This window comes from Dermacentor silvarum, chromosome 2 (genome assembly GCF_013339745.2).
Source record: "Dermacentor silvarum isolate Dsil-2018 chromosome 2, BIME_Dsil_1.4, whole genome shotgun sequence".
NCBI lineage: Eukaryota > Metazoa > Arthropoda > Arachnida > Ixodida > Ixodidae > Dermacentor > Dermacentor silvarum.
The window spans coordinates 189,876,715-189,899,403 of NC_051155.1; the positions used below are offsets into that span (position 1 = coordinate 189,876,715).

The following is a 22,689-nucleotide window of genomic DNA, read 5'->3' on the forward strand; positions in this document are numbered from 1 at the left end:
AGCATTTGCAAATCTTTACAAGATTTTGGTGTTCAGAAATTAGAATCGTGACAAAGAGCATTTCCCAGCTACTTGCGTTTAAATGACGACCGGCTAGTAAAAGTTTAAGCGTCAGGACTTGATTACTGCATCAGACAATGGAGAGCTGATGTAGGCTCACTCACACTAATGTGCACAGGAGAGCTGTGCGAGATATACAACTGGGATATGCCAGAAATAGCCAGAGATTCTTTTTCTACTTATACATGAGTAAGTAAAGTATTTTGCATTGTTAATGTAAGCTGCTATTCATTCCTTTCTCAACTAATGTATAACCGGTGTCAGAAAGCCACGCTCGATAACGATCGAGCCCGATCCGGATCGAAATTCTCCACCGCGATTGACTCCCTCCCACAGCTTGTCCTAAGGCACCAATCGTGACAGAGAAATTTGATCCCTATCAGGCTCGATCGCGATAGAAAGTGCGCACTGTGACACCCGTATGAGATGGCGGAAAAGTGTGTACGCCGCTGTTGAATTCGCCAACTTGTGGTGGTCTTGTTGAGCACATCGGGCAGCTATACAATCTCCATTTTGCTGGAATAAATTTCAACAATAGGAGGAATTTATGTTCAAAACAGCATCCAGTGCATTTGGGATTGGATGACCACACGAAAGCGATATTTGACGGGTGTTCGGTTTTAAAAAAAACAACTCACATTTCAATTATGTTGGCGTATGTCAGAGCATGCTCGCTCAGGCCGACCTCTCTGTCTTTGTAATAAATTATCTCTCTCCCCTCATGGGGTATATGCTCCCCATAATAAGAAATTAAGTTGTGATTTTGCATTATTGATTTATTGAAGTCTATAGAAAAGTTTTGATGAACATGTGCAAGTAAAAAACCACAGCGAGCGCCAGGGCATATTTGACAGGACCCGGGAGCCACGCAGTGACAGCTGCCAATAAGGACTGGCGTCTCGTAAGGTAACTCGAATCGTCCAAACCAGCAGCATACCTGCAATAGCATAAAGGGAAAACATGCAGCTTGGTAATGTAATGCGGCTAAGCTTGGAAGTGGTCATAGTGGTCTATCATGTCCATCATCTGACATAGGCGCACACAGAATTTACAAGCTTTACCTGGGTAAAACATATATAAATAGGAGCATAGTAACTGCAGTGCTGATGGTGATGCTTTTACCAACTACAACACGCTTAAAATATTCTGCTACAGCACTCTCCCCTAAATAGGAAAGGATCGTAGTACGAGTGATTAAGGTGGTTATGTGCTGCTGACATGTTAACCCCATGTGGAGTTAATGGAATGCTGCTGACAACACAATACTGTCAGTCATGGTGGAGCACGCATGCGCACACAAACCAAGACCTTACTACACTAAGTTAAATAATGGAATGGGGGAGAAGAATAAAGGATAGCCGTAAGGTAAGAGCTGGGCAAAACTCAAGAAGGCGCAAAAGAGAGTGTTAGAAGATACAAAAGATTAATCAGCATCAAGGCATTACAGATTCTGTAATCGGCTTAGTGATAATTCGTCACTTTTCAGTTACCGTCGTAGGACGACTTCCGCCCTTCTTTTGCAGCCTGTACATGCTATTGAGAAGAGTGGCGCAAACATGGAGAAGTGGTGCAATATAATCAGCTTAATGACGCAAATGATGAGCACATGAGGACGAGAGCCTCTGCAGTCACCACAGCACTCCGCTGCATCGAAAATATGCACGACTTATTTTTCGTACGCATTTGTGGTTTATGTTGCGGGAACGCTGACGTGAATAGTGGATAGGAGCCAACTGTGGACAAAGAAGAGGACGGACGCGTGAGCAGTGGTGCGAGGAACGCGCGAGCTGCGTCTGGGCGCCCTTGGGCGCGGCCGGCCGAGACTGGAGCCGTGGACGGCGAGACCGAGGCGTTTTCCCACAATGTATTCTTTTTTGTGTGCGTATATTTATCTAGCTCGTTGCTTTCAAAATTAACATTTATTGCGATAGCAATTATATGGACACTCCAGGCGCATTTTTGCCATCGCCGCGCGCCGTATCTGTATGTGCGAGTGAAAGCATGCGAGCGTGAGCCGACGATGGCGGCTTAACCTCGCGCGTGCAAGGGACGAAAGCGGGAAGGATGCGCGCCATTTTCCGCCGCGGGCAAGCACGGGAGGCGGGGGTTGTTCTACACCGGTGGCTGCTGCGTATTGACCCTTTTCGCGGCGATCCCGTGGTCGCTGCCATGTTTGATCACGTGGTGACGCGTCCATTGCTTGCCTCCGTTGCCTCCTTGTTTACAGTGGAAGTGTATGACGCCGGCGCGGCTTAGAAAACCTCTGTTTTCGGAGATGTCGTAGACGGTGACTAGGCGGACGACACGAAGCTTTGATCACAGCTTCAGAGAACATGCAAATGCGCTTTCGGAGCTGATTAAGCTATGTCCAAACGGCGCATGCAGCGTATATATGGTGCTTGTTCTAAAAGCGGGGCTAAATATGTATTCCAAGCTATCCAAAGCTCATTAATTGAATCAGGATTAGTGCGTTTTGCTCTGTGTACATTATATGGCAAATATTTTGAAGCAGCAGCTTGTCAGTTTCTGACTCTGTGAAGTTCCTCGGTGCGGCCACTATCTGATTATTTTCTGCCTAAATTAATGGCTCGCGGGTGTTCTCATGCAGTTCCGATAGATTTGTTCTTTCTGCGCACAAGGCTTGAAACGTAGCTGTTTTGTGCATTGTAATACCTTGTAGCAAATACGTCGGCGATAGAGTGGGCGTAAGTTTTCCTGCCATTTGGGACAGATGTGTATATAAATAACGTGCGCGAAACATACTATGACAGGAAGCGGCGCTACTCCCTTTGTCATTGTTTAACGAGTGGTACTCACTCTTGCCGACGTTCTGGGGATGAAGCCTTTTCTTTGAAGGTTAGCAATACAAAGCTGGCGGATGAGCAAATTTCTGTATCCTCGAGGAAAGCCGTACATCACGAAGTGCCGGTAACACGTTCGGACGGTTGCAGCAACGGTCCGCGAACTTGGCCACGCATATTCATTCTATTCCTTAACATGCCAGTCACTATTTTTGCAACCTACTATTGCACACGTCTTCAATCCACATGATTCAATCTAGCATGATTTGAGCACAGTGTGTTAGCGAAAACTCAGTTGCATTTCCGACAGCTGATCGCGCAGAAGCAAGGTAGAAGCGGTAATGGTTTCGTATTCGTGCGGGGTCGCTGAGGAGGGGTATGGCGCGACGCCGTGAGCGCCATCTCGTTTCTCTAAAACAAACTGCTCCGCGAAAAGGGTCATATCTTGAAAGGGATCTGCGACGGAGACAGACTCCGCCGTGCGCTGTTCGTGTTTAAAGGGTGAGCACGAATGTCAATTCTCTCGGTGCTGCCGCCGCGCTTCCTCACTGCGGCGTATTGATCGCTAGTTTACCCGGTCGTCGAGTGAGATGTATTCATGTTTGCTTGTGCGCGCGTGACACCGTGCTTGTTAATTTAGTTATTAACCGAATGTTTACAAGTTTACACGGCCGATAAAACTGCTATCCTTACTTCGTATAGCTACAGTGTACTAGAATTCTAGTACACTGGAGTATAGCTGTCTACTAATTTGCTATCGCAATCGATGCTTCGCCTATCGGGCGAAACTGCGACTCTTTTCGTGTATTTGTTTCTTTTTGTATCTTCTTAAATGCATAAGCATTTCTATGCCTACCCAACGAGGAAACCGGTCCGTCCGTTACGTAAGACGATCGCTTTCAAGATAGGGCCCACAGCAGCGAGCGAATTGACCTTCGTGCTGCCTCTCGCTTCCACGCGAACTACGCGGCGAGAACACGGCGCACACGAAGCTATCGGCACTCGGCGCACTATGTTCCCATCGCAGATCGCTTTCAAGATAGGACCCACGTATACGGTTGATAATGGTTTGCATCGAGAGGAGGTAGCGCCATCAACCACGTCTACGTACGAGGTCTACCAAACGTGACATTGGTCAATTACGTCACGTACTACAGCACGCATCGGCCAGTTCTCATCTTCCACGAAGCAGCGGTATCATACAAACGCACCATCATACAACGTGAGTGAACATTGCTACTACCCGCCCCTTCTTCGTCGTCTCATGCATGTGTCAACATTTCGGTGTTGCAACCGCGCTTCTCCGTGTCAGGATTCTTTCGCGTTGTTTCCCGCAATTATACCAAACACAGCAGCATACGACGACGAAACAGCGGCTGATTCGTAGGAAATGCTTACGCGTCATTTAGATAACTCCTCCAGGAGATTCTGCATGTAACTTTTTTTTTCTTAAGGAAATTTGGGATTCTTATATGGTCCCGCCCACCGGGGTAAAATGCTTCGCATTTTGTTATTTAATGAATGAATGGTCATGGCGAACCTAATGGTTTTGAATTCCCGGCCCAAACTTATTCGCGCTCGAGGAAGGACGTCATTAGAACCACGAAAAGGAGGAGTCTCATTGCCTCCACTATGAATAACGACGTTTATACCGTCCTTTCCTCACTCAATCCAAACGTAAAGTATTTAAAGGCTGTGGGCTCTTTGATTTATAGACAAAAGCTTGACCAACGCGTATAACACCGAGGGTGCCCCGCCTAAATTCGTCTTTAAAGAAGCCAAGCAGACTGCACCTGATGACCTCGTAGATGTACGTCTGCTCATGCACCCCGCTGAAGAGGTGCGCGTAGGGTCCGTAGGCGAACACGGCCACGTCCTCCCCGCTGTGAGTGCCCGTCTTCTCCGAGTACACGGACGGGAAGGCGAAGTCCTTGCGCGCTGCTCGAAAGGACGAGGTTTGATGCAAAGCCCTTCTGGTCAGAACTGATGATGTCCCGTGGCGTTTTCGCTTCGCCCACAAGGACGGTAAGAGCATCGCCGCGCTGAACTAACCATATATAGTGATGATGATCGCTATATATAACGACATTCCCGGAGCGGCTACGAACAGTCACTTATCCTGTGCGTGCGAGGCATATCGTAATCTAGCATTCTGCCTATCTCTGCAACAGAGAGAGTATATATACATATATTTCAACGCCGCATAAAAGTGTATTCGCTGTCTTCTTTCTTGTCATTCTTTTCCCCTTCCCCACGAGTAAGTTAAGCCAATCGGATGCGACATTGGTTAACCTCCCTGTATTTCTTTATCTTTATCCCCCTGTATCTGCTTTATCCCATAAATGTCCCTTTACCTGCAGGGGCGAAGCCAGGAAAGGGGACACCGGGCCCGTGCCACCCCTCAAATTTCGGCGTACCAAGATGGCGCTTGCCTAGCCCGCTTCCACCCGTCCCCGGTCAAATGTGTGCCCCCCTGTCCCCGAAAAAAATTTGTCTACGCCAGTGCTGTATGCCCGTGATGATCCCATACACATTTCTTCCATGCTTTTCTTTTTAAATGAATATGCGCAGAACTTTCCTTCTTGACACACCTCATCAGACCTTGTCAAGATGGCGGATTCCGGGCTAGAATCGCAGTTGCGGAGGGGTGACATCATCCCTGCTGCCCTCCACTCCCCGCACCATGCAAGCTTTCAAAACGCGTGTTTCAGCTGTGCTACTAGCGGGAGCGCGGCTATATTGGTTAGGGCAAGTTATATGTGTGGGAAAGCCTGCTTACGGAGTGTTGCACATCGTCTATCGCCGCTGTGGCTCAAAACCCCCAGTTTTGATCCCCAGCAGCCGATCTGCAGTAGGCGGCAGCGGATAAGTACTCCGGAATTGTTCGTTCTCCATTCGTCTTTCTTTGCGCCGCGCGATAGCATTGCGCTCATGACTACAGCATCCTCAATTCGAATCAAGTTTACGATGGACAGTTTTTTTTTTTTTTGCTTTTTTATACATTGCCACATTTTTATAACATGTTTCCCGTTTAACTTCTGCATTACATGTTCTTTTTTTTTTTCTATGCTTCCCCACCACGCCTGACATGAAGGGTTCCTGCTAAGGGGAGCAAAGGAAGCGAGGGCCGGGGGGGGGGGGGGGGAGCGTAACCTGGAAGCGTGTAATCATCTATGACATGTGTATGACAGAAGACGTTCACGGAGACGTCATATAGTCAGACTCGAAGCATCGTTCGCACGGCTTATTCATGCATCGCTACGGAATGTCTATTGAGGTGAGGGCAACAGAAGGTTGACAGTAACACAACAGATTACCTATACCGACTTTTGTAAGGATGGACGGACATTTTTCATCGAGAGTTACATTATTTGTTTAAATTGGACGTATCGTGTCTTACACGCAGAAAATCAAGACTAAATAGCTATTTGTATGTTTCACGCCAGCGCCTAAACCGCTGAGAATTTACTGTCAATTCTAACGTCGCGTGTTCGTATCCTGTTTGTACAAAATTTGCCAGCTTGTATTCGTTTGTTTTCGAGTGTAAAGGAATTATTATTATTATTATTATTATTATTATTATTATTATTATTATTATTATTATTATTATTATTATTATTATTATTATTATTATTATTATTATTCAGCAGTTAAATATAGCCAGGGCCGGAAGTCGCCAAAATCGATATGGCATAACGGAGATCCGCTGTGGAAATCCCATAATGGTGTGCACTACCAGTCGATCCCTTTGCTTTCTTTTCTTTTTCTTTAACTTCTTTTCTGGCATATTCGCGGATGCTTTTTTCAATTTTGCAATGCCAGTCTACATGCACTTGAATTTTTGCAAAATCGTATTTGCACTTCCGGAAATGTTATTTTCAACTTAACATGTGAATAAATATGCACCGGCCGCAACCATCATGCAAGCAACATGACTTGGGCAGCCAGTGAGTACTTGGCTCCGTAAATCGGCAGTGCATCTATTCGGCTAATTTCTCAAATGACCGCGCGCATTAACGTAAGAGCACAGTGGAAATGGTATACAAACATGTCTCCTCCAAGGTAAGGTTTGAGTAGTCCCGCTGGTAACCCGGACCGACAGCGTAGTTCAGCACGGTCCTCGGATGCTGCTTGTCGTCAAGACCTGGGAGCATAACGCATGGTGAATCGATGCTGCAATCCGCATACAGATAGCGCTATTTAGACTAATTAGACTGTAATTAGACATACCAAATTGTATAACAGTTTCTTGTATGTATGTTTCTAAATGGGCCCCGTATTAGCCATTATCTATGGAACCATACTGATTGTGCGTGTCTTGTACAATGAAAAGCATGTGTGGAATAAAGAAAGAAAGCATTCCAGCGAATTGCCATGGATGCGCGTTTACACATTCACCTCAATGGACAATACGTTATTTTAATAATGTCAGGAGAAGCGAGAGAACATCGAACGTCAAAAGAAGCGCATAACAGTTTCTGAGTATACACAACTGGCTTCCAGAGGTTAACATTTCAGATTCAAACCGCGTGTAACAAAGTTCTCATTCCAACGCGGACTGAGAACCGAATCAATTAACCGCTAAGAAAAAAAATACAAAAGAGAAAGCACGATGTTTCATCTCTTTGGAAGACTCACCCCCACCTCCCCTTCGCAATCAACTGCCTTCTTTTCCCCATAAATACAGCATTTTGGTAAAACAGCGAAGAACAGGCAAGCGAGAAAGCGTACACGAGAAGAAAAGTCGTTTGAGTTATATTTGGCCGTCGTACGAAAATGTGTCATCCCAACATTACGTTCTCCGTAAATCGGTATCCCTCTGAAAACCACTGGACAGAATTATCATGTCGGTGACACCACCTACACTGCTTCTACATACATCGACAACGATGATAATGAAAACGCTGTTCGGTGTTGGCTCGAAAGCCTATTTCCTGACGCCGCGCGACAACGATTGAATGCAAGAGCAAACTTATGACGCGCTCATCGCAACGGCATCTTACGCCATCAGAATGTTCGTCCATGACAAGAGGCAATCCGACTTCAATGATAAAACGAGATCATTTCTGTCGGATCATCGACGCTGTCTGTTCGCAATGAAGCAGGGAGCAGAAGTTTCGAAAACAGCTGCAAACTATCAAGCACGGCGTTTCACTCAAGGGCCTGCGCCGGCGTGACGGCGTCATCGTCATATGCCTCATCTTCTAGAAACTCCCTTCTCCACACCAGGCCGCCGCTTCAACGGAAACATGTATGGAGGGACTTTTTACTGGAAACTACTACGGGAGGCCGCATTCGACCAAGCACCTTCAGTACCCATTACACTGCAGAGACCGTTTTGACAAGGCGTTTCTCACGGTCTCCACGATACTTCATTCTGGGTGACTGGCCAGGAATGGACACCTGCCCATTCAGCTGCTCTCACCCAGCGACGCATGCGCAGTTGCAGGCATCCAGTGGCCCAAGTTGTCTATTCGGACGCATAATCAATTGCACATACCAACACCACACGCACACTTACCTAGTGGCCTGAGTATATAGTCGTATATTCGGCAAGACAGCATCCGACAAGTGGGATAAAGAGGCAAGGAAAGTTTCCTTAAAAAAAGCCCCGAGTTCTTCAAGTGCTCCTAAACTCTTGTAAACGTGTAAAATAAACCCGTCGTTCTTCATTTCCCATCAAACATCTACTCCTCCCTCCAATATTCTCCTCAGAGTGAAGAACAGCTAGGACGACAACGTGGGCCAGCTACCCTTCCAAGAGGCATGCTCGATCCACCCCTTCATACAAAGCCTTCTGACGAAGGCAGCCTTGGCGCCATTCCGATAAAGTCGGTGAGCAATGAAATTGTGGGCCCCAGAAAGGTCTGACGGACACAGCAGCCTACTGCATGGTGTGCTCGTGCGTACCGAAGATGTTTGCCCCTCGTCGCGGCTTTCCGCCCATGACGAACGCGTGTCCGTGGTCGGCGGTGACGATGATGAGCGTCTCATCGGGCCGGGTCATCTTGACCGCCTTGGCGACGGCCAGGTCCAGTGAGAGCACCTCGGCCAGCGACCGGTGCGCCAAAGTCTCGTGGTGACCCTTGTCGATTTGGCCCGCTGGGAGTAGTGAATGCGTTAGCATTAGAAGTGTCAAAGTGGAAAAAAAGTGTGAAGTGTGGGAAGCCGGTCACGTGATGTATGTATATATAACTGACGGTGATCTGGTCCGCACCACCGTCAGTTGCACTTCGCTCCTCGAATTAAGAGGCAGGACGTGTGTCAAGTGAGCTTCTGAAGAACACTTCGCGATGTCGTGGACGCGGTTTAAATCATGGATCCGGGACCTCAAAGTGTTGCGACATAATGCTAACGCATTTCTCTCGCACTTGAATCGACATTGAATATTTTTTACTTTAATTACTGGTCGGTGTGCGTGTGTTTGCACAAATGTGTCCGCAAAAATTCGGTATGGTGCCTTAAATTGGAAATAAGAAAATATTAGCTTAAAAGCCATACGCAGAAGCAGAAGTGTTTTTCCAGTGCTGGTACACTCCACTATCTTTCCATTATTGAAGACATGTCTGGAGATGGGCTGCCCAAGAATGTTGAGCGATGGTTGTAAACAGTAATGCGGGTCTGTGTGCCCGTAAAGTGCAGTTGGTTATAGGCCTTTGTGGTGTCCCTGCGAAAAGCCTGGCGGGAGTTTAACACATGGGCTGCGGGAAGAGAGACGCTCGATCCACTATAGGCCAAATGCCACAAAGAATTCGATAAATCGAAAAATGCGAACAAAGCCTCAAAATGGGACTCTCGATCAACGCGCAGAATTACTGCCAATATACTATAGTCACCACAGAGACAAGCGACAACGAGAGGAACTTCCCGCAAGGGGTGCATTTTCGGTCAAGCCTTTTTGGGTGATATCAGGTTCAGTGCGCGCTGATTTACTCAGCTATAGCGGAAGCGGACATGACGAAAGCAGCGACACGCGCCTCAATCACATTCATGAACGATATATGTCGAGTTGAACATATCCGTTCTGATGACATATGTTCTGATCGTTTATGTTCACGTCGCATTATAGTTATCGAGTACAGTGCGTCGCTCCAATAAGTCATGGCACTAGAAGTTTCGCCACTCAAAATGTGATTAATCAAGAATACTGCCTCAGAGCATTGGCGACGAATGCCTTCTATGGCATTGCAAAGTTATTTTCAGGTATTTGAGTTATAAGCACCGCATTTATAATCTTTATCGTTCACCTTAGGCTGCAGAGATTAATTTTCTCACATGCGGGATGCCCTAAAGCTCGCTTACAACTTGTTTATTGCTTAACTTGTAGGGTTTGTTTGATCGCGATGCATTGCAGAAGCCAGCTTGACGTGCACATGTGTATACCTTCGACGAGGAGCAGGAAGCCGTCGGGGTTTTTGCTCAGAATTCGGATGGCCTTCTCGGTGAGTTTGGTCAAAAGGCTGGTGCCTTTTCGAATGTCGTCCAGATTCTCGTACGGGAGGTCACCGCTGGCGAGCAATGCTGCGAATTAAGAATGTCACACGTAGTGTCTGGCTACACTGTATAGGCATCTATATAACCCCGCATGTCGTCTGTTCATTCCATCCTCCCCCCTTTTAAAATCAAATAGTTTTATTTGGCTACCGTCACACACGCACACGCACACACAATGTTACTGATTTCAGTTGCCGTGCAGACTCAAAAATATCATTGCGGTTCTACCGCCGCAGCCACGTTAGCCCGTTTTCCTTGTTGCCACGCAACGTCGAATGTCACGTCAGAGAGACGCACCTAGCACGGTATCCGCTGTAGCAGTGTCTATGTTCTCGACGTCCTCCTTGGTGATGCACACGTGTGCGTTCATCCGGTCTGCCTGCTTGAGGTGGGTCCACTCCTCGATCAGGTTCCGGCTGTCCGGACGCTTCCCCGGCTGGCCGGTCTGCACGACTTCCTCGGGCACGAGGAAGTGTTGGCGCCCGCCACCAGCGATGAACTGCAAGTCACGTGACGTGGACCGTCACGTGGTCGTCATCTTAACAGATGACGGACGTGGCTGAGAGGTCATCGTGTGTAAGCGCATGCGATAGTTGTGACAACATGCTTGTAGGCATGTTGTCACAGGCGTGTTGTCTCCACCTCCCCCACTCCTCAAGAAGGAGCACATTTCTCGCGACTTGTGCTACACCCTGCAGAGAGTCATTCCGGCAACGCCACGGTCAGATCGTGAACCAAATTCATGAATGCGAAACTGCCAGCAGCGTTCGGGAGTATGAGCAGTTATTTTTAGCCGTTTTGCCACTGGACATAACACTACCTTGATTGAAAGAGAGCGCCGAGAATATCAGAAGTAAGGCTGTTGACAGTATGATTGCCTCTAGTTTTCAGGAGGATGCATTCGCGAGGCTGACCCGTCCTTCCGCGTACTGCGTTAGATTTACTGGCTTTTTCGCTATCCACGAGTAAACGCTGCAAGGGTTTTCACGATGTTTCGCTCCGCGAACCGGATTCCGCAGCCCTCTGTGATTTTTCCGTTTTTTTTTTCTTTTTTGCAGTCCATATGATTTATTTGGAATATCAGACGATCCAAAAGGTAAATAACGCTAAAAAGGCCGAATAACTTCGAAATGCATTGCGCCGCAAAAGAGTAAAGCTTCGATACAAAATGATTTCAGCGGGGGAAAAAATGAACTACGAAAAGTGAAACCTCCCGATTGTGCCTCAATATTAACTCCGAAAACGCAGAACCCTATATATGACGAACGAGGCGATCAAGGATCAGCAGCAGCGGCGGCAGCCAGTAGCTGCAGTTTCGTTTTTTTACAGCGAAGCTGTAAAGGGCTAGGTTCCCCAGGATCGTGTCCGCGTGTAGAAAAAAAAACTATCATCATTAGCATAAGCGTTAGCTCCAAGCGCGTGGTTGTTTGGCTCCATGTGCGTGGCGGTTTCCCGCCAGTTGTGCTTTACCACAGGTGTCAAAACGGACGATGGATGGCCCTATGTTATGGCCCTCGCCACCGCTGATGCCTCTTTCACAAGTGTCGCGATACTCGGTGGCGGCACGTCCCACCAATCTTTGTGCCCCTTTGTTTCGTGACGTAGAGATCGCGCTAGCGCTGTTATCAGCAGTTGCCCTTTGGACTCGCTGTGGGACGGACGCTCGTTTAACCACATCTTCTAGAATGCTGACGTCAGGATCCTGAGGATGCCGTGCAGTGTGCCGCGGCTATGAACGCTGTGGCTCATACGCTAGTCTATGACGATGTGGCGGACTTGGCGCAGCAAGCGCACTACTTGGCCATCACGCCGGACGAGAACAAGACGCCGGTGTCCTTGCTCTTTGACGAACATACCGAAGACGCTCAATATAGTCAATAATGATAGTATATAAATCCTCTATAGTAATATTCACTATAGCAGACCCACCATAGTCACAGCTTCGCTGGCTTCCATCTTCGCAGTAGTGGAATTAGGGCTCTGAATATTTATTTTTATATGTCCACTGCCAGGACGAAGCGATCTCCAATTATACTCTTGCAGTCTTGCTCCAGTCGACTCCATCCTACGCCTGTAAATTTACTACTCTCCGCGCTCCATCCTTGTCGTCCGCCGTCCTCGATTGAGTTCCGTCTATTGGCACTCATTCCGGCTACTCTAATAGATCACCGTTTATCTGCTCTACACGCAATCCGCGCTTGCTCTCCGATCACTACTGTCGTCTTCCTGTCTCCTAATGTTGCTCCTATATGTAAATTACTTACTCATGCTTATGTAACTTATAAATCGTACGAGTAGCTTAGAACGAAGTTTTTTTGATCTCGTTATCAGCAAGCTTATGCAGCGTGGTTCTGTGTACGTATAGGGGAAAAATATTATTACTATACACAGACGATTAAAATCCGATAACAGTTCAATGCACTCTCTGCTATGGACACGGCCTGGAAAATGCGCATCGGGTACGCTGCAATTCCACAAGAATCACGTGACTGGTCCAATAAAGACATTGCATGACGCGGACTAGCCGTTCCACGTGGGACTGCAACACTATAATTATTACATTAAACCTGCGTAGCGCGCTTGAGTTAACTGCAGAGAATTGCATAAAACGGAGAGGCTTAGTATAGCGTAAAATGCTCCCGTTAGCGCGCAACGCAAGTTCGATTCGAACTACAGGAACGTTCGCGAAATCTCGCGAAAGTGATTGAATAGCCGAAAATTAACGATCGAGAATACCACCTCTGGTTAGAAACTCCCAGTCCTGTCGCCGCCGGAAGACATTAAAGGGACGCTAAAGCGAAATCTAAGTTGAACTCTATTAGTAAATTAAGCTTCTACAATGTACAAGAAAAGCCACTCATATATATAGTGACAGGAAGCTTGATAAACCTAAAAATAAGCAACAATGAAAGGCATGTGCCGCAGCCGCCTTGAAGTTGTTGCACCATCTCGCTGTGACGTCATGAATTTCGAAGGAGTTTGTCTGCTCTAGATCATTTTTGATCAGTAAGGATTGCCTACACTGTACTCTAAAAGAACCAAAGACTCCACACAGGAAGTTTCGAGAACGCTTACTTAAAAGCAACGGCGCAAATTTACGAGAAAATGCTTTCGCAACACGTCACAACCGACGTGCTGGCACTTGGATTTTGGCGCGAAATTTAAGAACCGGAGTTTTTCTTCTTAGGTAATCAACCTATTACCGCGAAACTAACGAACATGTAGTATCGAAAGAATACTCTATTAGTTTAAACTGATTTAGTGTTTCTCTTTATAGAGAACCTGTAATTTCTAGAGCGTGGGAGGGAGGGGCTCACCCGCAAGTGCAACCCTGGCGGCCGGTGCACCAACTGGTGCGCGATGTCGAGGCAGTTGTCGCCGCTTTTGTCGCCCACGCTGCTCTCCCACTCCCGGTGCGCGGCGTGCGCGTAGCCCGCGGCCACCGTGGCGTCCGTCACGCCGGCCGTGGTCACGAAGCCCGTGCTCTTGTCTGCACGCGTGTGGCAGTGCACGTGCAGATCAGCGCGACACGCGCGGAAACGCATTCCAAGAAATCGTCGCAGTTTCAGTTTTCTATTTCGTTCCAATGGCATCGCAAAACACTGATGCGCACGTTCCCGGTTGGGTCTGTTGGTTGTTCATTGTACAAGGGGACAGCGCGGAAATCTGACAAAGACGAAGTGAGGCACAAGAAAGACACACGTACAGCGCTGTCGTCTTCGTCAGATTTCTGTGCTATTCCCGTGTATGATGTGCACGTTTTCCATCGACTAGATCGAACAGTTCAATAAAACCGAACCTGTGCAACAAATTGCCCTAGTGACATCGGGATGACGAAAGCGCTTGTAGGCGCTTTCCAGCCACCCCCGGACAGAGGCAAAGGTAGACACACACTTGCGCTAAATGACTTGAATGATGCTGGCTCTGAAAAGCGGTGTGTCGACGCTAAAATGGAGTTGAAGCTATAACTGTGGTGGCGGAGACGCCAAGCTTTAGCTTCGTTCATTGCAAGGAGAACAAGTCACACATGCGTGCTCAGTCATCGTCGAGCGTGGTGTATATATACGCACCAGCCTCCTGGGCGAGCTCGTAGAGACACTTGAGGTGATGGCGCGGGTTCGAGGACTCGCTGCAGTTGCTCAGCCTGACGTGCGCCGAGACGCCCAGCGTGTAGTAGTTGTTCTTGACGCCGCACTGGATGGCCGTGCCCGAGCACGCGGAGTCGGGCACCAGGCGGTCCACGCAGTACACCTGCGCTACACGGGCCGCCGCACACCCGACTTTTCACCCGGCGCGTGCACTCACACGCGAAAGAACAGACGTCACAGGCGCTGCGACGTCTGTCTGTTGCTTTCTTTGTGGCTGTGACGTCACAGTGGTGTCTGTGACGTCTGTCAAGGGTTAAAAATTGCGGAGTTTTATGTGCCAAAACCACGATCCGATTGTGAGGCACGCCGCGTAGGCACTCCGGAATAACTTGGACCACCTGGGGTTCTTTAACGCGCACCTAAATCGAAGTACACGGATGTTTTGTGCATTTTGCCCCCATCGAAATGCGACCGCCGGGGCCGGGATTTAATCCCGCGACCTCGTGCTTATATAGCAGTCCAACATAACCACTAAGCAACCGCGGCGGGTTGTCAAGGGTTGTACAAAATGCTATAGCGAAAGCGGCGGCCAACATTAAAATACCACAAACTGCCAACCTTTCCACGTACGGTCCCTGAGCCGCACAGACCAAGTTATGCCCCGAGCATGGAATGCGGTAGCAATGTGCAGAAAGAAGTTGATGGCGCATCATCATCATCATATCATCATCATCATCATCATCATCATCATCATCATCATATATTTTATGTCCACTGCAGGACGAAGGCCTCTCCCTGCGATCTCCAATTACCCCTGTCTTGCGCTAGCGTATTCCAACTTGCGCCTGCAAGTTGGAATACGCTGGCGCATACAGCGGTGGCGATGGCGCATACAGCGGCCCTAATATGCATCGCACGCGTAATGCGAAGACGTGGGTTCGTTTCCCACCTGCGGACAGTTATTTTTTCATCCGTTTTCATTTCCATTAATTTATCATTTCTTTAATTCAATTAGTAAGTACAAGTAATTTCCCCTATGTTGTCCTTGCTGTCATTGTTTGTTGGCTTCTTATGATATGATAATTAAAAATCGGGCCCCTCGGTTCCCTTTCTTCTCGTTCATGTTGGACAACTGTTACATGCCGTTATATTGAATAGACAGGGGCGCCCTCCCTCATTGACTGTTTGGTGCAGTCAGACCGACCGACCGAATTAATTGAGGCTATAAGGTAGAGCCCGAGCACATGAGATGGTTTTATACAAAGGAAAAGTCAGAGGATATACCACGCATATGTGTGGGAATCGGTAATAAGCGAAGCTTTCTTTAATTCATGTCTACTGAAATTTCTTCACTTCATGAGGGAAGAAATAAATATAGAGGTGAAGAAGAAGTGCACTTCTTCTTCACCTCTATATATACATGTATATGTAGCTCAACGCTCCTCGCTCAATGCACACTCTGGGCACCTTTTGTTCACTTAACGTTAATGCAAGAACGCCCGTGTACCGTGCACTGGGTGCGCATTAAAGATCCCCAGGTCTCCTACTGCGGCCTGCCTCATATACAGTAACTCTATAATACAACCCGCCGTCACGGCTGCAGGCTGTGAAACCAGACAACGAGGAAACCTGACATATAGCTCCTGTGTATAGAAAGACACACGGCTGACCTATATGTATACGTATGTCTCAGTCCGGGTGCTTTTCACGCGTGCACCTTTCCACTTCCAGAACTTGCGGTATTTTTTACACGTGCGTTGTCCTTATATGCTCATGCACCATCATCCAGCTGTCTATATTACATTGTACACAGTCAGAGCTGGAAACAGGTGCTGCCGCACTTCTTCGGCGACGCGTAAAGCTTAGTGTAACCTGCGACGCGAGCTAATTAAGGCGCGGCCATCAGTGGCACCACTGATGAGTTCCTACTTGCAGCACCGTCGATGCAGTGTTTGCGGCTGCCCAAAATTGCTCGTTCATCAGGCGAAACGCGAGCAGATTGGTGCTTGTCATCCGTTCTGCATCGTCGCCTGCTTGCGGTTCTTGAAGGAAGCCCGTCGGTCAGTGAAATCTACTATATATTAGCAGCACAAAAAATAAAAAAAGTACTAAATGAAAAGCACCATGCCGCGTAACAACACTGGAACGTAATCAGCAGCAAGAATACTTGAGAAACAAAGTAACACATTTACTTACAATTATAACAGAAAAAAAAATAACAATAGCCTTTCTCTTGCTAGAAGTAACGCCGAACAGTAACGTAACGTAACAGTAACAGTAACGAACAGTAACAGTAGCGTCAACTTCAAATGTAACAAAGAAACGTGTACAGAAATTAAACAAATAATCCTACATAAAGAGCACAATCTCCCTGAAGCGCGTCTCAAAAGTGATATCAGTCGAATGATGTGACTTTACAGCCCATACTTCCAACCCGTCCTCTTACACGGACACGTTTCCCCGCCTTTCATCGATCGGCCAGCAGAATGTGGTGTATGAAGTTTTGATATGAAGTTCTGGAATATTGGTGACACATCGATCAATCGTGAAAACTTAAATCATATATATAACCTGAACCTCTTCAAAATGTCTAAATATATTTTCCCGATTTCAGTGGACATGGACATGGCACTGAGACATTTTTCACAGTACTTTTTTTTTTTTCCCCAGGATAGGGATCGTTCCGTTTTGTCTTTCTCATAGATGACATATGTGTCCATTGTTCCGCGGGCTGCAGACAAACTTCCGTGTTGTCAACGCTGTATTCCGGGGAAAAATATCTCAGTTGAGAACCATTGCCTAAATATTTTTAAAGATATGGTTTTATATTCAGGCGAAAGCCTTATATGTCTCTTCGTGCAGCCTACCTTCAAAGTCCTTGAGCGGAAAACGCGTCAGTTACACGAAAGGTACAGAAAGTCACGTGGTCACAGAGACGCGCTCGCGCGTTCGTCGTCTCCTTCCACAGCTGGCTCCGATGCCACTCATCATGCCAAAAAAAAAAGAAAAGAAAAAAAAAGAAAAAAAAAAGAAGACAAGTTAATTAAGATACCATTAATCCAAGTACTCGACCCCACGACCTTCGCTGGGAGACGAACCCATGACCTTTGGTGTTAAGGTGAAGTTAATTAAGTCACAGTTAATTATAAAGAGCTAATTATGGCACTCGAACCCATGATATTTGTTGGGAGTCGAATAAGTAAAAAAAAATAATAAAACCAAGTAAAAAATAATAAAACGAGTAATAAGTAACAATGCATTCGAAAGAGAATATCGGGTAATTTAATGAATATCTCGTGAGCGCGCAGGATTTCGCCTTCATCCTCTTTGGTGTATGCTTAAGTGATCATGACTGTCAATTGTTTTTTTTTTCTTTCTTTCTTTCTTCTTTTTTTTGCGGGAATGGTTCTTCATCGCGGAAACCAATATGGCGAACGAGCAAGTGATTTGGGCAAGCGTCCGTGCGTTTCCTCTCCTGTACTGGCTGACGCAATATATGGAATCCCCGCCCCGCTTACGAGCGCAGGTGCTCAGGCGCGCACACAATAGCCCGCCGTGCATTGTGACGACGCGCGGCGACCACTTGGAGATACACCGACACCGTCCTGCGCTATCTCTTCTATGCGGCCAGCTCCCAAGCGCGGTCCCGCTCGGCAGGCGCTTTCTCCTTCCTCCGCAGTGGAGGTCGTCGGCCCAATTTACAACTCGCTTCGCCACGTGTCGCCCGAGCAACCCCGCTGGCTCGATGGCGCTTGACCACAGCGGCTCGTTGGTCTAGGGGTATGATTCTCGCTTAGGGTGCGAGAGGTCCCGGGTTCAAATCCCGGACGAGCCCTCTTTTTATTTGTCTTCTTTTTTCTCCAGATGTATCCTAAGTTGTCGTTTGGGTGTAGGTGAAATTACCGCAGCAAAATATTTCGCGCTACTGCGACGGCAACAATATGATGTAAAAATGCTTGCGAGCTTAGATTTAGGTGCACATTAAAGAGCCCAGCTGGTCAAAATTCATCAGTAGCCCTCCACTACGGCCTCTCTCATAGCCCCAGTGCTGCTTTGGGACGTTAAACTCAATCAAACAATTAAACGACCCTTTTCCCCTCCCCTGTCCTTCCACAAGAAAAAAGAAGAATGAAAGAAACACAAGAAGACACATTGCAACTATAACATGCAGCCGCTACTGGCTTGTGATTATATGTCAACTATCGGCGCGCGTTCAAGAAAGCTTTGGAAATGCTTGAAACAGTGCAAACAAAAGACATACAGTACTCTGCCTACAAAGTTTGTCCAGGTCAGTTCTGAGAAATCCTAACTATATTCTTTTTCTTTTTGAGCATTTGAGGGCGCATTATATCCGTACAGGTAGCGGTACATAGGTAGTTATAGTCATAGGTAGCGGTACAAGATAGATATTGAGGGGGACATTTTATGAGATGTATACAAAAATGCTAGATGGAACAAAAAAAAACATGTGTACCTTAATCTGATTAAATCAAGCAAGCTAGGTGACATTTGTCTCCGCCCCGTTTCAAAAGGGATGCCATTAAATTATCAATCAGGACGAATTCATCACTAAAGTGGCTATTTGTGCTTTTTTTTTACTACAACAATGCGCGGCCAAATGTAGACCGTGATTCTTCCAACACTACAGATTTCCGCCCACGCTAACCAGTGCCTTAATGAAGTCGATATGCAGCTCGCCTAAAGCAAACTAAAAAAAAAGAATATTAGAATAAAAAAGCAGGGCTCGTCCGGGATTTGAACCCGGGACCTCTCGCACCCTAAGCGAGAATCATACCCCTAGACCAACGAGCCGACGATGACGACCCATGCGAACGGAGCATCCATGCTAGCCTGTCCTCAGTCAGGCACGTGGCCAGAATGGACGACGAAAAGAAGAAGACGAAAAAAAAAAAAAAAAAGAGGGCGGGGGGCGGGGTGGAGGAAGCAAAGGGCAGCTCAGACGTATCTTGCTCTTGGAGGAAGGAAAGCTGGACCTTTCATTTTGTGCCTTATGAACAATTGACGATACTAGAGAAGAGAAAGTGGGCATCATCCCTCACCGCCCCTGTCTTCTGACTAGCAAATAGTTCGGTGGACCTACGTAGCTTGCAGTTTGTTGCCGACTCTGCGCTGTCACACCAGCTGCGGCCAACGAGGCTTTATATTCGGTTCTAAAGAAACACGTAGGCCTAGCTGTGCTCAGTGCTCAAAGACTCCCTTCAGTTGAAGGGGGGGGGGGGGGGGGGGGGCTGCAAAAGCCGACGTCAAGCAGTGTAGTGAAACCAACTTTCTCTATAAATAAATTTAAATGGGTGTGCTGCAAATAAAAAGATTATTCTGAGTGTATTTCGGGCATTTATTGTGCCGATTTAATCAAGCACATGAAAAAACATACCATTTTGGAAACATTTTCTTCAAAAATAACTCGGGAGATAAGGGGTTAAAGCTATATAAACTCAAAGCAAATAAGTCTAGCTGTAACACAGAACATTAGTTGCCTTGCTTCATTGACAACCTCAGGCACTACAAGAATATATTTTATGGTTTGACACCTACTTACCTGCAAAAGTGGACAAAATGCATGCGTCTTTGGTATAACGCAGCACTCATAATACACTGGTAAGCGAACTGAAAATTAACGGGTAATCTGAATAAACCAAAGGTGAACCTTCGCTAATTCATGAGCATGTAGCTTCACGTTCAGGTGGCTCTTGAAACAGTGTGCTGTGCCAAGAATCTTAGTGCATGCAACAGTACGACAATACCTACTTTCCTGTTTTTGCTCATGCCACATCAACCGATTAATAGCGATTCAATAATTAATCGGAAATTGGGGATAATTGCCCCACACTACTCGTAATAAAGTAATAAAATCATATCCAGCGCTTGTCTAATCGGTGCCGCAGTGCTACACTTGACTTGCCGAGCCCATCCTTAAAAAAAAGAACCCCCCCCCCCCCCCCCTGACTTTAAGCAGTGCTTGTGCTGGTTTCAAATGTCATGCACTTTGAGTAATTTTGGATCCCGGAACAGAAAATACCTCCGATTTCCCCGGTGTTTTGACCCCGGAATGGTATCACACGCAGTCTGGGTTGTGACACTGCACCAATTAATGCAGACAGACACTTTCACACATTTTTCTTTTCTTGTTTGCTTTCTGCGGCTTCTTTGTTCTTATTTTCCCGTGTTAAAACGAGAGTCACAAGAATTTGAGGCAATTGCAATGAATGTAGTCGAGAGCGAGCGTCGCTCACCTTGGAGAGCGAGGTGTGCGGGAATTTCTCGAAGGACAGCGCGGTGTTCTCGCCAGCCTTTCCGCTCAGCTGCCCCTTGAACACGCGCGCCGCCGTGATGGTGGACAAGCCCATGCCGTCGCCAATGAACAGGATCACGTTGTGGGCGCGGCCCTCGCGTTTCTCGGCATTCAGGCGCCGTTCGAGCGCCTCGCGGTTCAAGCGGTACCAGTATGCGGGCTCCTCTGTAAGCAAGAGCGAGCATGAGACCGCATGTTCTACTGCACGTCTATGCGCACAGTGCGGTTTCTTCGCAGTGTCAGCTGGTGCCAGTTATACAAGTCATTTGATAACTGATTATACACGGCTATACGGTAAGCTGGAACGCTCTGCGCATTATCTATGTCGTAATAATCAGATGATCATAAGTGGGCCAGAAAGCGAGACATGTAAGGGCATGCCTTAAGTTCGTGCAAGGTTTGTTACACAGATCCTTGGCAACCCTGACCATTGGCAGCCCTGAGATCCTAGCAGCCCTGACCATTGCCAAGCGGTCTGGGTGACAAAAACTGCAGTCACGAACTCAGAAAGTGGTCGCAGTTTCACCTGAAAGGCGAAGCATCAATTGCGATAGCAAACTTGTAGAGAGCTATACGGAGTAATGATATTAGCTTTATCAGCTGTATAAACTTGGACATGCAGCAGCATCGGCAACACGCAGAACTGTTGTCGACGCCATCGGCGTTTTGCCCGCGTTCGCTCAAAATGCGTGCGGCGTTGGTGACTGTTGCCGGAGCCTGTGATATAAATAGGCACTTGGTGCCGCAGCTAAACGTCGCCTCCCTTCCCTCCCCCTCCCCCACGGCTTCTCGCGCGTCGGAAGAAGGTGCGTTTGCTCTACATATATGGTGATTGTAAAGGAGAAAAGAGACGCCTACTTCTGCAGCCCTTAAGCGAGCACGGCGCGGAACGCGCGTTTGTTCTCCGCCGTGCGTTCACTCCCCGTGAAAGACGCGCCCCTCGCGCCCTTTCACTCGCACATACAGCGTTCGGCGCGCGGCGACGATTTCTTCTCCAAATGACGTCATACGGAACCTCACGGCGACGGCGACGGCCGGCGACGGCGACGCCGACGGCAGAAATCTGCTTTTGAGTGTCCATATAATTGCTATCGCAATAATAAAGTGTGTTGCAGGAGCTAGTGCACATTAGAGCAGCACCCTCTAATAAGTCTTTCTTCACCATTGGACTCCGGTTCCGTTCAAGTTCTTCCAGTCTGGTGTGGCTTATCACATTATGTATAAGCCTGCGCCTGATACGGCCAGCATAACAGGATGTCTGTGTGCATTGAGCAGTGACGTCACATGCGAAGCCCATTGATGAACATGCTTTGGCAAAGGGATGATTGCGCTAGTCTTCTGCATCCTCACTGGAAATCATGCGCTCTTCGTCTTCCGGAATGAAGTCACGGCTCAGAGCGCGCAGGTTTCCTGTTGTCTAGGAGGAGCTGAACCAGCAGTTTGAGACTGCCGGTCTCGTGTACGCTTAGCACAAGGTCGCGATGGCAGCCCTGCCTTTCGGAAACACGCACGTCTTAACAGAACACTCACTCTCCTGCTTGGCCGACGGGTTGGGAAAGTAGGGAGTGGCGGCTGCTGCGACAGCGGTGAACGCAGAGCCCGCTAGCACAACGGCAACGGCCGCCAGGCGTGCGGCGGACGCCATGGCCGCTCCTTCACTTTGGCGGGGCCCACAAATCACGCAGTGTTCTTCCTCTTCCTCTTCATTTGATTGGACTTCGTATTCGCCGCGGCGGTCAGTCAAAGCATAGGCGTGAACTTGCCGGTGTTAGTTATTTAGATAGATAGATAGATAGATAGATAGATAGATAGATAGATAGATAGATAGATAGATAGATAGATAGATAGATAGATAGATAGATAGATAGATAGATAGATAGATAGATAGATAGATAGATAGATAGATATAGGGGATCAGGTGGAGAGGTTGAAA

The 22,689-nt window shown here is 47.5% G+C and overlaps 1 protein-coding gene and 2 non-coding genes across 3 annotated transcripts; 1 reads left to right on the forward strand and 2 right to left on the reverse strand.

The window, feature by feature from the left end:
- Positions 1 to 636: 636 nt before the first annotated feature.
- LOC119440621 (alkaline phosphatase) lies at positions 637 to 22,401 on the reverse strand. Its single transcript, XM_049662988.1, has 10 exons — positions 22,287 to 22,401; positions 20,698 to 20,999; positions 14,426 to 14,606; positions 13,673 to 13,845; positions 10,653 to 10,854; positions 10,245 to 10,382; positions 8,772 to 8,963; positions 6,910 to 7,005; positions 4,655 to 4,799; positions 637 to 997 (listed from the first exon to the last, which is right to left on the reverse strand). The coding sequence occupies exons 1-10, from the start codon at positions 22,399 to 22,401 to the stop codon at positions 847 to 849; spliced, it is 1,695 nt and encodes a 564-aa protein (XP_049518945.1). The 3' UTR covers positions 637 to 846.
- Trnap-agg (transfer RNA proline (anticodon AGG)) lies at positions 18,207 to 18,278 on the forward strand. The gene has a single exon. It is a non-coding gene; the product is annotated as a tRNA-Pro (tRNA).
- Trnap-agg (transfer RNA proline (anticodon AGG)) lies at positions 19,184 to 19,255 on the reverse strand. Its single transcript has one exon. It is a non-coding gene; the product is annotated as a tRNA-Pro (tRNA).
- Positions 22,402 to 22,689: the final 288 nt, after the last annotated feature.

Bases quoted from the DNA above. Each gene is read 5' to 3' on its own strand.
- LOC119440621 (XM_049662988.1), bottom strand. From the start codon at position 22,401: ATGGCGTCCGCCGCACGCCTGGCGGCCGTTGCCGTTGTGCTAGCGGGC. The intron at 14,607-20,697 runs GTGAGCGACGCT...CGTGTAGCGCAG, and splicing joins CGCACACCTCGCTCTCCAAG to GTGTACTGCGTGGACCGCCT. The intron at 10,855-13,672 runs GTGAGCCCCTCC...CGTGACTTGCAG, and splicing joins CGCCAGGGTTGCACTTGCGG to TTCATCGCTGGTGGCGGGCG.